The 15,456-nt window shown below is 34.6% G+C and overlaps 1 protein-coding gene across 2 annotated transcripts; it reads left to right on the top strand.

The window, feature by feature from the left end:
* Positions 1–221: 221 nt before the first annotated feature.
* Lipt1 (Lipoyltransferase 1) lies at positions 222–15,217 on the top strand. 2 transcript variants are annotated; one of them, XM_081755760.1, is made up of 4 exons: positions 222–1,034; positions 3,771–3,878; positions 10,572–10,782; positions 13,908–15,217. In XM_081755760.1, exons 1-4 carry the CDS (start codon positions 510–512, stop codon positions 14,306–14,308), a joined length of 1,245 nt encoding a protein of 414 aa, XP_081611886.1. In that variant the 5' UTR covers positions 222–509; the 3' UTR covers positions 14,309–15,217. The 2 variants fall into 2 exon arrangements, with proteins under 2 accessions (XP_081611886.1, XP_081611885.1); XM_081755759.1 differs by having other exon boundaries at positions 3,768–3,878.
* Positions 15,218–15,456: the final 239 nt, after the last annotated feature.

The following is a 15,456-nucleotide window of genomic DNA, read 5'->3' as shown; positions in this document are numbered from 1 at the left end:
AAAGCAGTGTCTTCTTGTACGGAGTTGTGTATTTTATCATTCACCACGACGGCCGAATATATTTTAAAACTGTTTATATTGAGGGTATCTAATGGACGCTAGAGACTGCGTAAAAATAAGATTACGTACCGGCCAACTCCATCAAACTTGGAAGTGGCTGCATCAAACCATAACTCTGCACGACTATTTGGTATCTCTGACATCTTCTCAGAAAGATCCACAATAATTTTTGTTCCAAACAGAAAGTACTAGCGTATTTTTTGTTGTTAGAAAATAAAGTTTGTGAACTATACTTCAGAATTATTTTCTGTTTACTGCCAGTGATTGAAAGCGCGATAGTCTTTTTTTGTTACACTAGTCAAAGTTTGCTTTGCTTTCTCTAATAACAAATAGTTAGTAGAGTGAATTGAGCTGAATTTTGTAGAAGCCTGTTTTTAGGCAAGTATTGAAACAGCGCTTGGAAGTTTAGGGCTAGGTATTTAGTAAAGTTTCAAACACAACTAACAAAAATGGCTCAAGTTATTGTGCAGAATACCTTTAAATTCGGTCGATTTCTCTGTGTATCTCAATATTATTCTTCACCGGTTCTCTCAAAGGCGTTATCCACAACGCAAAAGAATACAGAAAAACAGAGACGAGTAGAAAAATCCGTTTTTGTGTCACAATCAACTGATGTATTTGCAAATTTGGCACTTGAAGATTGGCTATACAGGAATTTTGATTTCACCCACCATCATGTACTTTTACTCTGGCGTAATGCGCCTTGTGTGGTAGTTGGCCGGCATCAAAACCCGTGGCTGGAAGCTAACGTTTCACAGCTGATGGATAAAGGCATAACTCTTGCCAGAAGAAACAGCGGAGGAGGTGCAGTATACCATGACCTTGGAAACCTCAATTTAACATTCTTCACTCCACGATCCTGTTATGATCGTAAATATAACTTGCGGATCATAAGTTCGGCTCTAGAGCGAGAGTGGGGAATCGAAACAGTAATAACATCAAAGGATGATCTGGTTTTGGATGGAAAATATAAAGTATCCTTTTCAAATTAGACTTTCTAATTTATAATATAAGAAATAGGTTAAGCCAAGTTGCTCACAATGTTTTTTTTTTTTTTTTTTTTTTTTTTTTTTTTTTTTTTTTTTTTTGTAGCCTATGAGCGTAAGAGTGAAGCGCTAAGGAAACTAAGAGTAATGGCAGCTTGTGAGGGAAATCACACCGATAATAATAATATCGCTTGAAACGAAGAGAATGAAGTTTAGCTAATGTATTAATTGTTGTATAGAACAATTGATACATTAAGATTTTTTTTCTTTTTAGTTTTAAGCAAAAAAAAAAAGGGTGAATTTTACAATGCCCGCTCCAGCTAGTATCCTTACACAGATGCAAGAAATTTACTCTTATTAATTTTAGCAAAATAGATCCAAACTTTCCTAACCCTAAGCTTTTTACTGTACATTTTAAAGCAAACCTATTTATCAATGAGCAGCTGGAGTGTGTAGTGTAAAGTTTGCTCAAAAGTTTTCACCTGTATGATTTCGCTCGAGCCGACTGACCTCGGAATAGGGTAAATGTTGATTAGGGATGTTGAATACCTGCCGCATCATTGTTTTAAGGTCATTGATTTATAAGAAAAAAATATTTTTTTTCTTTATTCTTTGGAATAGAAAGTGTAGTTGAAATATCCCCTTTAATTGTCAAAATCCGTTTGTATTATATATAAACTAGCCCTGTTAAAATTATTCGAACTTTTTTCGTGCTGTTATTCGAACAGTTGTTCTGATAATTATTCATTTCTCTAATATTTATTCGAATAATAAGTATTCGAAGGATCTAATATTTGAATAATGAATTATTTGATTTTACCAGCATTGATATAAACCTAATATTACTTATATTAAGTTTGATTTACAAATATTAAAATCATACAATATAAAATTAAATTTTCACAAAGATAGGAACATTTAAATGGATTTGAAGGAAGAAATGTTGTAAATTCAAAACACGTTAAAATTGCATTTGATTTCAAAACTAACAAAAGAATAGATAATGCACGTATTGATCACCTTTAATGGCAGAATTATACGTTACTTAGTTTATCTTGTCGTTACTAATTTTCATTTCTTTGCCCTTTGAAAGCAGAAAATTCGACACTTCAGTAAATTTAACGATCCTGTATGTGAGAGAGAAGAGCGAGTTTAGTTCTTTTGTTTAATTGTAATGTATTTATTTATTTATACATATTGCTGAGCTTTAGCGGCATCTATGGCTTTAAGCCGATCATGTATGAGGGATGACTCCTCTGTGAGAACACTGATGAAGGGGGAGCGGGGGGGGCACCTATATGTTAGGTACCATCCCGGCATTTGCCTGATGTGAATGAGGAAAACCTAGGCATAACCTCAGCAAGGATGTGGCAGACGAGAAAATGCTGTTACACTTTGTCGACCGAGTGTCCCCACCGCTGGAAAAGCGAACCATGGGACCACTCGAACCAAAAACTAGAGGGTTAACGATTACGCTAAGCGGGCCATTTAATTCCAATATAGCTTTCTTTAAGAGAGCGACTTTTGTTGGAAACTTGAAATTAATTTTCTTAAATATATAAATATTACTGTTCTAGAATAGGTGTAAGCTATCGGTAGGCTAAGTGAAAATATAAGTAATATAATTCAGTAGTCACTTGAGCTTGAGTTAGAGACATAAGGTGTTTTAGACGGGCTGGTACTCGTACTATTTTAATTGGTAGGGGTTGGCAGCACTTGAGCGTAGCCGCCAGTATAAGAATATGCCCTTCCCATGCGTTTATTCTTGTCTGTGGATGAGTCAAATAATTTCGTCAATCAACCAAAGTTCAAATCTCGAAAAAGAGCATATTTTATTCCAAATAATATGATTGATAGGTAGAGAGAGCATAAGCTGGTATATGGTTCATATTTATTTTTAATGCAGTCTCTCCTTGTTTTCATTGCCTTCGATCTGTTTTCACTTTGAAATATTTTGTTTTGGAAATTCAGATAAAAATTCTAATTCTCTCTCTTTCGCTCTCTCGCTCATATCATCAGGTCAACACAAAGCATAACCATTGTAAGTTTGATATGCGCATTTCTTTAGTCGCTACCGGAAACAAGTTGTGCCGAAAGTACATCCTCCTCGGTCAATTCATGACATCGAAACGTAGCGTAGTGTAGTCGCCAGTGCGCTCGCCTTTGTTGCGTGCAACTGTCCCGGATTCGACTCCCGGTGGGGACACTCGGTCGAGAAAGTGTAAAAGCTTTTTCAGGCCGCTATCCAGAGAGAGCTTTTCCTCATTCATACCTGGCTATACTTGTGGCCGAACTCGGCCAGGGACACATTCGGCTCGCCTTGTATGTAGTACTTTATTTCTCGGCAGCTACTTGCCAATCTCAGCGAAATTTGGTCGGCAAGTAGCTCGGCAACAGAGGCTGTGTTTCGCATGTTATAATAGTGTATTTTTAGTTTGTTAAATTTATATAGATCAGAGTAATGTTTACTAAGATCTTTCAGTAAGAGCTCTTTATATTCTGTAAAGCTTATCCAACCGTCTTTTGTAAAAATCGTGAAATATCAGGAGTTTTAATTGATATTAATGCATTGTAGTTACTATTAGAGCACATAATTTACTATGATTTCGGTTCACAATTTTGGAGCAAATGCTCTATTGAATATTTTACTTATAAATACGTCATATTATTTAAGGTAAGTTTTCAGTACGTAAATGTATATGTCCTTAACATTAAACTCAGCAGATATCCGGTACTGCTTCCAAATTGGGACATCCTAACGCTTATCACCATTGTACCTTGCTTGTAGATGCTGATGTACCAAAGTTGCAAGATTCCTTGCTAATTACTAATGTGAGTATTGGTTTATTTATTTATTTATTTTCATATTGTAAATGTTCTCAATATTTGTACATGATTGTATATTTTACCAATATAAATTTATTCAATTTTATTCAGAAAAGTCAATTAGCTCTTTTAGTTCAGAAAAGCTCTTTCATACGTTGATAAAATCATCATAGCAACCATAAAATTTTGTAAAAACAGATTAGCTTATACCATTTCAAACTAAAGCGTGCCTTAAGTAGTGGTTCTTGTTTAAAGTTGTAAATGGCTAATTTTTATCGACGTGACTTCCCTCAGGAGCCGCCTCTGCAGTTTTGAATTACCCTTAATTCTACTTATAATTGTAATATATGTATACATTTCAAAAGTTCAGTACACATTCACACGCTGCATTTTTGATTTCTATGCCACGTGGCTGAGGGAAACCCTAATTCTTTTTATGGCAAGTTCGGCCCGTTTTCTGCTCGTAACTTCACGCAAATATAGTAAGGCTATGTTTGAAGAACTTCACGGTCTCATTGCTTTTTTTATCCTTATTATTCACATGTGTCGAAGTTTTCTTTTCATACAGGTTATAGTAAAGTTGAACAATGTTACATTCTTTTAAGAATAGAGTAGCACAGTTATAATTTATATTTAGTTCACTTTCTCATTTGTTAAATTTTAGAAGGATTATTTTACTGTTACGCCAACATAGAGCAGATTCCATCTTAAACTGTAGATCCAAATTTCACATGGCCTCGGTGCTTAAATCTTTTTTTTTTTTTTTTTTATTTATTTATTTTTTTAAGGGATAACCCATTTTATTTAAAGCTGCAAATAATATAAGGAAGTGAAAAAATGCTTCATGTTGCTGGGCTATATTCTGTTAAAGTATACCTTCGAATAAAGACGTCTGTTCCAATATTTTCTTCCTCGAATCGTTTGCTGACAGTAGGTCAGGTAATTTTACGTGCTATTGAGAAGCAAGTCTATTCGCAATGAAAGAAAAGGTCCTGTGTGTGAGTTACTAATGCTGAAAATAATTTGATTCGTGAGTTATCTCGTATGTTTATTACTATTGTTATTATTCTCGTCTGTACTAGATGTGAGAATTGCAGGCAATACTTAATGTTTACTACATACGAAATTATGTTTGAATTTTAAAGGGTGAAAATATGCTTTTGCGCCGGAGATCGAACCGAAATCTCAAACGTTACTTGTGAGAGCGTTAAATACTATACTAATCAAACTTTCTTACATTTCTTAGACAAGCTATAAATTTTCATAAGGATGATACTCTAGGTCTTGAATGACTGATAGATCGGAGACCTTGTGCACCCTTGAAATTCAGGAAAGATTTTGTTTACCAAACATTTAATTTATTAGAATTATTTATGAAAATTCAGGGGCTGAAAAGAAAATAGAAAAATCTTTTAAAGTGTAGGCTTTTTAGGACAGACTGTTCAGTCGAAGTCCTGTATTAATGGAAAGATATTCATATCCTGCGTACAGTATATTATTGTTCAAACGTAACTATAAATCGTACTGATCCACGTACAAATGGTATGAGTAAAATTATCACGTTACACTATTAAACTTCTATAAAAGTAGTATAAATAGGCCCTATTAACATACTGAATATGTAAAGTTTCAGATAGGGCGGACATCAAACTGCAACATTGATAATAAGTGAAGTGAAATTTGAAAGGAAATCAGCCAAAATCTATATATTAAAAATACCATCACGGCTTTCGCCTACAGGATAGTAGAAAATTTTGATATGTTAGCTAGTAAATGTTTGTGAAGGGATGTATTGATCTTATCACTAGTTTAATGTACCTTTGGAAAAAGTACTGAGCCCAATTCTGAAGCAGACATTTTCGTGTATGTATGTAACATCTTCGTTCATAGTGTTTGAGGATCGTTGTAAACTGGGCGGATGTATTAGCATGTATTGCAAATCATGATTAAGACAGATATTTGCGCTGTGATATTTCAGTATGTTCAGTTAGTAGAACTGTGAAGATCAGAAAGCGCGCAGTTGGCTTGCTCATAAAAGTGAACGCCTACATGAAAGATTTAGGTTCCTTGAACTTTGTAGAAAGGAGCATAAAGTAGTAATAATAATTAAGATTCACGCTGAGAAAAGCTTGTATTGCATCATCCCAAAATTTCTTTTTGGCTAGTTGCCAAGAGTCAGCTATTAAATGTCAGCTCGGTCAGCTAGTTAGTTCAAAGTTCTTTTTTCTGAAGCAAATAATGATTGTCTGGTATTGGCGAGTTTCTAACTGGTTTTTGAACAGAATTTGCTTGCAATGAAAGACTCTGTTATGCGTAAAATACTATTGCGATGGGTAGCTTCCAATGTTTTCTTTATTTTTGTATAAGTTATTAGTACTGAAACAATTTGTATTTGGAATAAATCGGAAATAACTTTTCCTCATAAAACTTTTCAATGTTTGTACTCCATGATGATTTCAAGGGGCCGGAGGGAACGGGAATCGTATTATGCTCATTGTAGTTTTTTAGTATTTTCGCAGCATAATTTTTCATTCCCATTGTACTGAGATTTCGCCTCGGGAAAGTTCCTTAAAATCATTATTATTTGTATCGATAATTAGAAACACTATTTCTTTTTTAAATAAACTGCACCTTTGCTCTTATTTATTTAATAAATTTTTATATACAGCATGCAAAGCCGATTTACACTGGAATCAGTAACAATAGTAACAATGAAGAGGCACGATGGCGCGATGGTATTACTCTTATCGTGCGAGAAGTCTTCGTTCGATATTCCAGACCAAGTGAATTTGTGGTGGACATCATCGTGTCAGGATTTAATCGGGGTTCTCCCACATTCGCATTCCACCAATTATTTCATTAACCATCTGTCTCCTTATCCTAACCTACATAGCCTAGTTGTTGAACTTCAAGTTAAATATTTCATTTATTTTTTTTAAATAATAATAATAATAGGAGGGGAAGTGGAAGTAATTATTCAAGCATTCGACTGACGGGAGTGAAAGAAATCCTTAAAAAAAGAACGGGCTGCTGGATCCGAACCTGGGAACTTTCGACTACAAAGCAAGAATGTAAATGACTAGCAATTAGTAGCACTTTTTAGAAGTTAAAGCTGAAGCTTTGATTCCTTTGCATTTTATTAAAAATCGGAAAAAAGGTTTTAGCATTTTCGATTGTGTACTATTATTATTTATGAAGTACAAAACTATTTTACGAAAAAATAATTTGCATATCATTACGAAAGAAAGAAAAATCTTTCATTCCCATAAACGTACATCACTGCCTCCGTTCTCATACTGAAAGCGAATAATACAGATAACAAAAGTAACACGTCGCTATGCATGGATGAACGGCGATTTCTTTATCGCAAAGGGTTGAGATCCCAAATTTCCATTTTCTCTCGCTTTTTGTAATTTCCATACATTTTCACCTTTAGTCTCAGGGAGCAACCATAGGGCGTGAAAATGTAACTGAATTTTGTGGTTGATTTTTTTTTCTTTCTTTCTTCAAATTATATATGTAGATTTTTTTCTATTTTATCATCTCAATTTTTCGGATAACTTTAGTAATTGCTGTGGTTGCTTGATCTCGTCAATCTGATGTTCATATTAAGCTATGTGCTATTATGATACCAAGGCTATCAAGAATTAAGTCTATTATTAAAAAGGGATCCGCACTACCATCTAAAGCGTTGTACGGACGATATCGAGAAGAATGTAACTTCTTAAATAAGGTGCTCAGGTAGTAAGGACAAATTCAACAATTTGAGGTATTCGAGTAGTAAAAAGCAAACTGCTCTGTGGCAGCCAGTTCTCGTGCTTTATATATATATAAAATTTGTGAAGATATTTCCTCTTTCATATATAAAATACAGTTTAAGAAAAGTAAGTGGACTATTATTTTAACTGTTCAGAGTGAATTTTCTGGAAATAAGCCTTTTGAGGAGTTAATTCTTACTACTCGGAACACCTCATATGTAATTGATATATTTTTGTTCTGCATATATGGTACATTTTTATTCAAGTATAAGCATAGTGGTAGTATTTGTTAGTACGTATTGATGTTTATCGTCCTACATTTTGTTTTTCTATAGAAAAAAAGCCACAGGGATTGAATGAATCGCACGCGATTGATGAATCTCATCCATCCTTTTCCAAACGTAACATGTTGATAGACATTGTTAGTATATTCTATTATTAATAAGAAATAATGTCTGTATACGTCTGTCTGTCTGTCTTTAATCAGCATTTCACATAGAAAGCAGACACTTAAAACCACCAAATTTTGTGTACAGATCTTCGCTAGGTTTGATCGCGTACGAAGCCTTTATATATATCGGGGAGAGGGTAAAAATGTAAGCAACTTTCTAACAATTTCTAAGAACGCCTTGTCTTTATGCAACCACCATTACGTCTTGGTTGTGCTGGCTTATATAACCGCAGGTGATAATTACCCAGAGAATGGAACTGGTGTGGAAACATTTTTCTTCCTCTCTTTTTACGCAGGTTCTGAATTAAGACCTGGCAACGATGTATGCTTACAGCTAGTATAAAACGTTATGGTGAATAGACTTTTGATTCGCTAGTTACAGACCATGAAGGTTGAACATTACTTTTTCTTTCTTTCTTGCTAAAATTTGACTAATTGCTATTTAGAATAAAACAAGGAATAAACCTCTTGTTAAACACTAGTTTGGGGCATAAGTAAATGATGAGACAGTTGTTTTAACTATGTTGTAAGTGAAGTGTTTACTTATAATAAAAAAATGCTAAAGTATGTTAATGGAAAATGACTTTCTACACAATAGAACTTGTTACTTTTTACATAGGACCTAGATTACAATAATACTCCAAGAATACGTGACCGGTAATAAAACTAAAATAAATAAATCCAATCTAGTTTTCTATTTTGTTTGTTTTTGATCACAAAATAAGGTGCAAGGATATGTTTTGGTCGGAAGGTCATTTCGGTCAAACCTATTGCGTGCCAGTTGTGACGCAATTATTTCCCTGTATTTTGTGTTCTTTGTAAACTCATGACACGTGACTACCCCCTGTCTCGAAGATTCCATTTATCGCTCTGTAAATAGCTCCCAGACGATAGCTACATATCTCAGTTGGCCTACATTGGATTGTGCAACGCAATTTCGTAGGTCTTTTCGTGATGTATTTGCATACTACACTCTGTTATGATATATGCAGCGTTAGTGTGAACACTTTATTTACTCATCTGATCATAGAGGGAATGAATTAATTGGAATAAATGGTTCGTTTTTCTTATTTACGTTCACTTCTTTCACCGTATCAGAAAGTAGTTGACAGACATTATTGTGGTTCACATACTCTCATATTATCTGTATATAAAAAGAGCTCCGTCCACACTTGCCCGAACTCCCTTGTAGGTGTATGGTTAGCGTATGCGAGTTTCGGCGAGTAGACCGGGGTTCGATTCCTGATGAGAGCTTACGCGGATGTTATGCTACGTTAAGCTATAGGTGCACTTCTCGTATAGACTCAGTACTGAACGGAACATTAAACTCCAAGTCTACTCTCAGTACACCATATTACTGCATTATCTCCGAGAAGGCGTGGGAGACCCAGGTTCGAAACCCGGTGGGAGCTCGTGTGGTTCGGATTCCACGTTAATCAGTAGATCTGCGTCTCATATAGTCTCGCTGTTGAAAGAGACGCTAAACTGAAATTCAAATCACATCTCCGACAGTAACTTTCTTACATACTATAAAAGCGGCTAGTGCACATAATCTAATTGCTTTCTGCTAGCAGATGTTAAATTCACAATAAGATTACTTTTTTTTATCTCCAAGCAATTTCATGTTTATTGATTTTTAGAAACATACTATGTGCGTGGGTTTTTCTTTTAGGGTTCTCCCGTTTCCTCCCACTTTCTTCATTCCACCATTTGCTTCATTTCTCATAATCACTGTCTCTTTTAGCCTGACCGCCATAACCGTAGGACGTAAAACTTCCAAGATTTCATATCATTTCTTATTCTTACAACCCAAATGTAATTTGCTTTATGGTGTATTTAGAATATTTCGTGAAATAAGCTACAATTGTACAATACTTCTTGGCCTGGTCTGATGTAGTCTTCTTTCTTCATTTAATTTTTCCCTGAAGAAACCACCATATGGGCGGTGTTATGCAACAACTAGTCAACCCACAAAATTTAAAAAAATGAGTTAACCCTGCTGGAGGGTTCGAACGTATGTAAGGATCATACTAAAAAAAAAATCCTGGTAATGCGTTTGCAATCGGTCTGCCATCCACGAAGAGAAAAATCAACCCACATACGGTAATATCTTACGGGGTCGAGAAACCTATAACTGCGATTTCCCCAAAACTGACTCGTTGTAGGTTGAATGGTTGTTGCATAACACCGCCCATATTTCCTACGAATTCAACTGCACTCATCCGATCTAAATCAAATTTAACATGGTGGTAGACCTTAGGTTGCTATACAAACTTCCAGATGTTATAATGTGCAAATCTTTGGTTCCTAATTTATACATAAAATAAAAATTCAAATAAAAGATTGATTTTTTTTCGACTAGAAGTTTTGTCTTCTTTTTCAAAGAAAACTGAACTGCTCTGGTAAAGTGCTCACTGTGAATTGTTATGCTTATTTTTAAGTACTCTTTCAGTCATTGACTATTAATTCGAGTGATTTTTATTCTTGCAGAAGGAGATCAAGACAAATGCAACGAAGAGTGTTCCATCTCCCGTCAAGAATCTTCGTGAGGTGAACTCTAGGATCTCAATGGATCGCGTGATTGAGGCCATTGGTTGGGAGTTCTTACGAACTAAACTAAATGGTGAAGACGGAGGTGTGGAGTACATTGGCAAACAGCGAGGATTTCAGATGATTAACGCTTCGGAAGGATGGTTTCCAGGTAAGGACAAAGAAGACCGTATCTTGTTTTTCCCCATAGGCTTTTTAATTGACAAAGTATGCATCACACGCATATTTCCCATATAAGCAATGTTTCACCCCTTTTAGAATTCCAAACCATTTAGTCATAAGTGTGTGACTTTAAGAATGGTTACGACCGTTCTTCCGTTGTTGATACAGGTACATTGTTATTATTATTAAATATTCTGCCTGTCAACAGGTACTGGGACTAATGAGGGTTTATTTCTTTCTTAGGTTCGAATCTAGAAATGTTTCCTCCACGTTTCTTGATCTTTAGCTTCCTCTTTTAACTCCCAATATTTTCAGCTGTTTCTCAAATCTTTCGCTTTCCGTCCATTTTTCTCTCTCTGGCATTTTGAAGAAGACAAATTCTTCGCAAGATATTTCGAATTCAATTGACCTTCTTACGAAGGATTCTAACTAAAAGCGTCCGTTTCTCTCCTACCTGTACTAAAACATCTTCGTTTGTTATTCCCACCGTCCATTTCATCTTCTCCATCTTCATCCAACACTACATTTCGAAGTCCTCGAAATCTTTCTTTAATTTTCGTAATGTCCAAGTCTCCGTATATAGCACTTCAATGCTCCATATTAGCACTTAACAAGCTTTATTTCTTAGTCCATTCAGAGACCGAGTGTAGATTCCATTTCCTCCTTTAATCCTATATTCAAACCAGAAGTGGAAGGGTCATGATGGCTCAGTGATAGAGCGTTCACCTCTGGTGCATGGGGTCCCAAGTAAACTGTCGTGGACAAACACAATGTTCGTGGCTTTTCTCGGGGTTTCTCCCACTTTCTTCGTTTTTTATCATAACCGTCTCTAGCCTAGCCGGCGTAACCCTGGGACGTAAAACTGAAAGGCTTTTACTAAAAGTGGTACAATTCTATCATTTCCTTTTTCAACATTGTTCACCACAGAGCGAAAACGGTAATAGACAGCGAGAGGCGGTTTTTATTGTTAATATGGATTCAGAGTCAGAAGTATATGTTCCTTCTGTATCTATCGAAAAACCGCAAGCAGCAGAACTGTACTACTACTTGCGGTTCCAATATTAATTCCCTTCTCCTGAAAACTGGAATAGGAGGCGACAAACGGACTTTTACTAGGAGCCGGGGTCCGAAGAATAGATTCTATTTGAGCTTTTATTCGTATATTTAGAAATACTAAAAATCTACTACAGGTTCCGGTTTCAATAAGTAAAGTTGTAAGATATAGCGACAAACTGTCTTGATACGGATTCAACGTCCCAAAAACAGACTTAATTTCCGACCTTATTTCTCTATTGAAGGACCTATCGATAAATAGACAAAAAAAGTTTACAGCCAAAACATATTTTCCTTTCTGTCCGTGTGTAGATTCTTTCTTTTGTTGTTTTTAATATCAAGAGGTTGAAACCCACTGCTTTGAAGTAACGATGTAAGAGCGTGTATTGGTACTGAGAAAGAATATCATATCATTGTTGGTTGGAACTTACACGATAGGTCATTGTGCTATCATTCAAATCATGTTCTTTGGTCTATAATTATCTTGCAAACTAATGCGCGTTTCTACTGAGGTCAGCCGACTTCGAAGCAGTCACGTTGCCTTGGATGATAAGCAGTTATTTGAGGTCAAAAGTTCCTTGTGTACATGACAAATGCTGCAAGTGAATTACTATATTTTGAGAGGGACTTGAACTTTCTCTCTTTCGATGAAATGTGCAATATGAAATCATACAAGTATACGAAGTCTGTAAGGGGTTTTATACAGTCAGTCAGTAAATTCTGACACACACATACCCCTCCCATCGAGATAGTTTATTATACTCCGTACTTCTATGTATTTAGTGTTAATAATTGTAGTTCGGAGGGAAGGGGTAGGCAGGAGCATATTGTGTGCGTACAGTATTATGGTTCACTAGCATAAGAATTATGGCATGTGGTGAGCAAATATGCTTGTAAGAACTTTTCTGGAGTACTCACACGTGGATCTGCCGATATGTCAAGACACCAAAGTTCACGATTTATCTCACTGCATTATTTGTCGATAATTATTTTATAATAATTTAATATCACATTTAACTTACATGGCATAACCTTGAAACAGTGTGGTTTAGCTGAGTTTTTCTTTAGTTTTATTAGGCGAATACAGATTTTAAAATTATTACATTTTTATTTATTGGTCTTATTTAGGTGCCGAAATTTTAGTTTTCAATTTTCTTCTCTGGAAGAGTTTGTTATTAGACCGATCTTTAACATGTTCGAAAATGACACTCGTAACTTAATTTTCCTTGCTATTCCTTTCCTTTCTTTGTAGAGAAAACGTTAATTTTGTTGTACATTAAATATACATTTTGTAAATACAGTAAAATATCTTTATAACAAACGTCAGTATACGAAAAAGCCAAAGTTGCGAAATTATTTTTAGTTTCTATTCCTTTTCACTATTTAATGTATTTTGAAACGTTTCATTTTCATGAATTTCGAACTTCCAGTAAAAGAAATGAAAATTTCGTTTTTATTTTTTTCTTTTTTTTCTTTTTCAAATTATAATTGAAATTCATTTTGTTTTATAGTGTATTTTTCTTACTACATTATTTTATTATTCAGGTGATACGTTAGCCGCCATTTTACATACATGTATGTGATCAGAATAGTGATTTGAAAGTAGCCAATGAATGTTTTTCCATTAAATTAGATTTATTCATCTTCCAATACAAAATAAATGAATACCGTCAGTTGGGGTGACTTTGGCATATTTGCCCCCCAAAAAAAAATCAATTGTGTTTGGGAGTAGAAGTAGTTGAATGCTTTTTTTTGGTAAGATGCCAAAATCACCCCAGATTCCAAAGCCACCCCAACTGACGGTAAATAAAATAAAAATGGAACGAAATAGTAGATAAAATAAATTTTCCTTTACTGTAAAATAGTAAAAATTAACTGCAAGTATTGAGGATATTTTTTTTAATGATATGTTAATTTTAACGTAATTATTTCCCCTTCAGTATAAAAGAATAATTTCAAAGATCCTTAAAATTTCGCTATTCTGGCGTTTACTGTAATAACTTTTTGTATATATTGTGTATATCGCGAGATCTCTTCAATGCTTCTCTTTATTTCTTGTAGGTTTGGACAAACTGAAAGAACAGTTTTCGGACTGGATGTGGCGATATGGTAAGACGCCTAAGTTCACAGTTTCTCGAAGCTTCCCCATTCCACCAGCTTTGATTGAAAACCGTGCAGGTCTTGAGGTTCCTTCCTCAACTCAAGAGTTAACTATAGAAATTGAGGTCGCACAGGGGAAGGTCGATGATGTTCGCATTAAAATTCCTTCCGATTTCATTGGAGGACCTGAAGGTTTCCATGGCGAATTAGACGTGGTAACTCCCTTGAAAGGAAAAGAGTTCTCCGAGGAAGCTATCCAGCTGTTCGAAGACATCTTTGTCCATAGCCCAACCAAGGAAGGCCAACAGGACAAGAATAAGTTTGTCGCCAACTGCATGAGGCAAGTGATGATGTCTGTATGACAAGACCCTTTGAGTAGTAACTACTCATAACTTCGGCCTGATCCTGTAAATGCTGACACTAGAACAAAACTATCGGCAATTTCTTGTAGCTTTTTCTACTTTCTTTGATGCTTCTTTTTGATATTAAAAAACAAAGTTTTCTTACGTGCTTAACTACTTTTTGTACATGCTTTGTATGGTGTTGGGCTATTTTGTAATCCTAGAATTGTAGCTTGTGTATGCATTGTGTACATTTAGTTTTAGTTTTGCACTTAATCTTAGCTTATTCTACCCTTTTCTTGTGTTTGTGTTGCCATTTTATTAATGTCTGATATAGATGTGTAGTTAACTTAGCCTAGAATTTCTAAGTGCTGTTTCCAGATTTATATCATATGTATGTATTATATATATATATAGTTAAAGATATTGGGTATACTTAAGAGGTATATATGATAGTGGGTATTAGTTCTGTTGTGTATAACACACAAATTAATTTGAATCTCATTCGCAGTTAGTTTCTTATTATGAAGCTAAATAATTTTATTATCTCAGCATCGGAACATCCTTACAGTACTTAATTGTTTTTATATATACCTTTTTTGGCTGTGATATTTTTGATATTTTTTATATATGCATTTAAAAATAAAATAAATTAATTTAAAACAACAATAATTGAAATTTGTTTTTCATGTAAAATTCAAAATTAAAACCTTTTTTTTTTGTTTGTTTGTTTTTTTTTTTTTTCACATATAATTTTAAGTCTGTTGAGAGAGATGAAAGTGGTGAATATTAAGCTTAGTTAATATTTCTTATCAAAAATTAAGTTGGTTTTTGGGGAATTATTTTGAAGTATAGTTTACACACTTTATTTTATATATTCCAAAAGAGATGTATTGTTGCAAATAAAATCATTTATTTGGCAAGGGTGAATACTTGTGTTCCTATCAAAGATCAAAAGTAACGCTAAAACGTTTCAGGGATCTTGAATTCTTCCTTTAAAAAATCATACCAAGCTTCCACCCCCCATATTTTAACGTATTGTTGCTAGGATTGTACACTTGTATCAAAAGTGTATACTCAATCTGAAATGTTTCTATAACTTTGAAACAAATAGACGAATTGGAATACATTTTTGTGATAATGTTTTAATAATAGTCAACGTGGAAGTA

This window comes from Thermobia domestica, chromosome 4, assembly GCF_964235325.1.
Source record: "Thermobia domestica chromosome 4, izTheDome1.hap1.1, whole genome shotgun sequence".
Lineage (NCBI taxonomy): Eukaryota > Metazoa > Arthropoda > Insecta > Zygentoma > Lepismatidae > Thermobia > Thermobia domestica.
The sequence above is the reverse complement of the archived record's forward strand: the minus strand, read 5'-3'. Positions and strand labels throughout refer to the sequence as shown.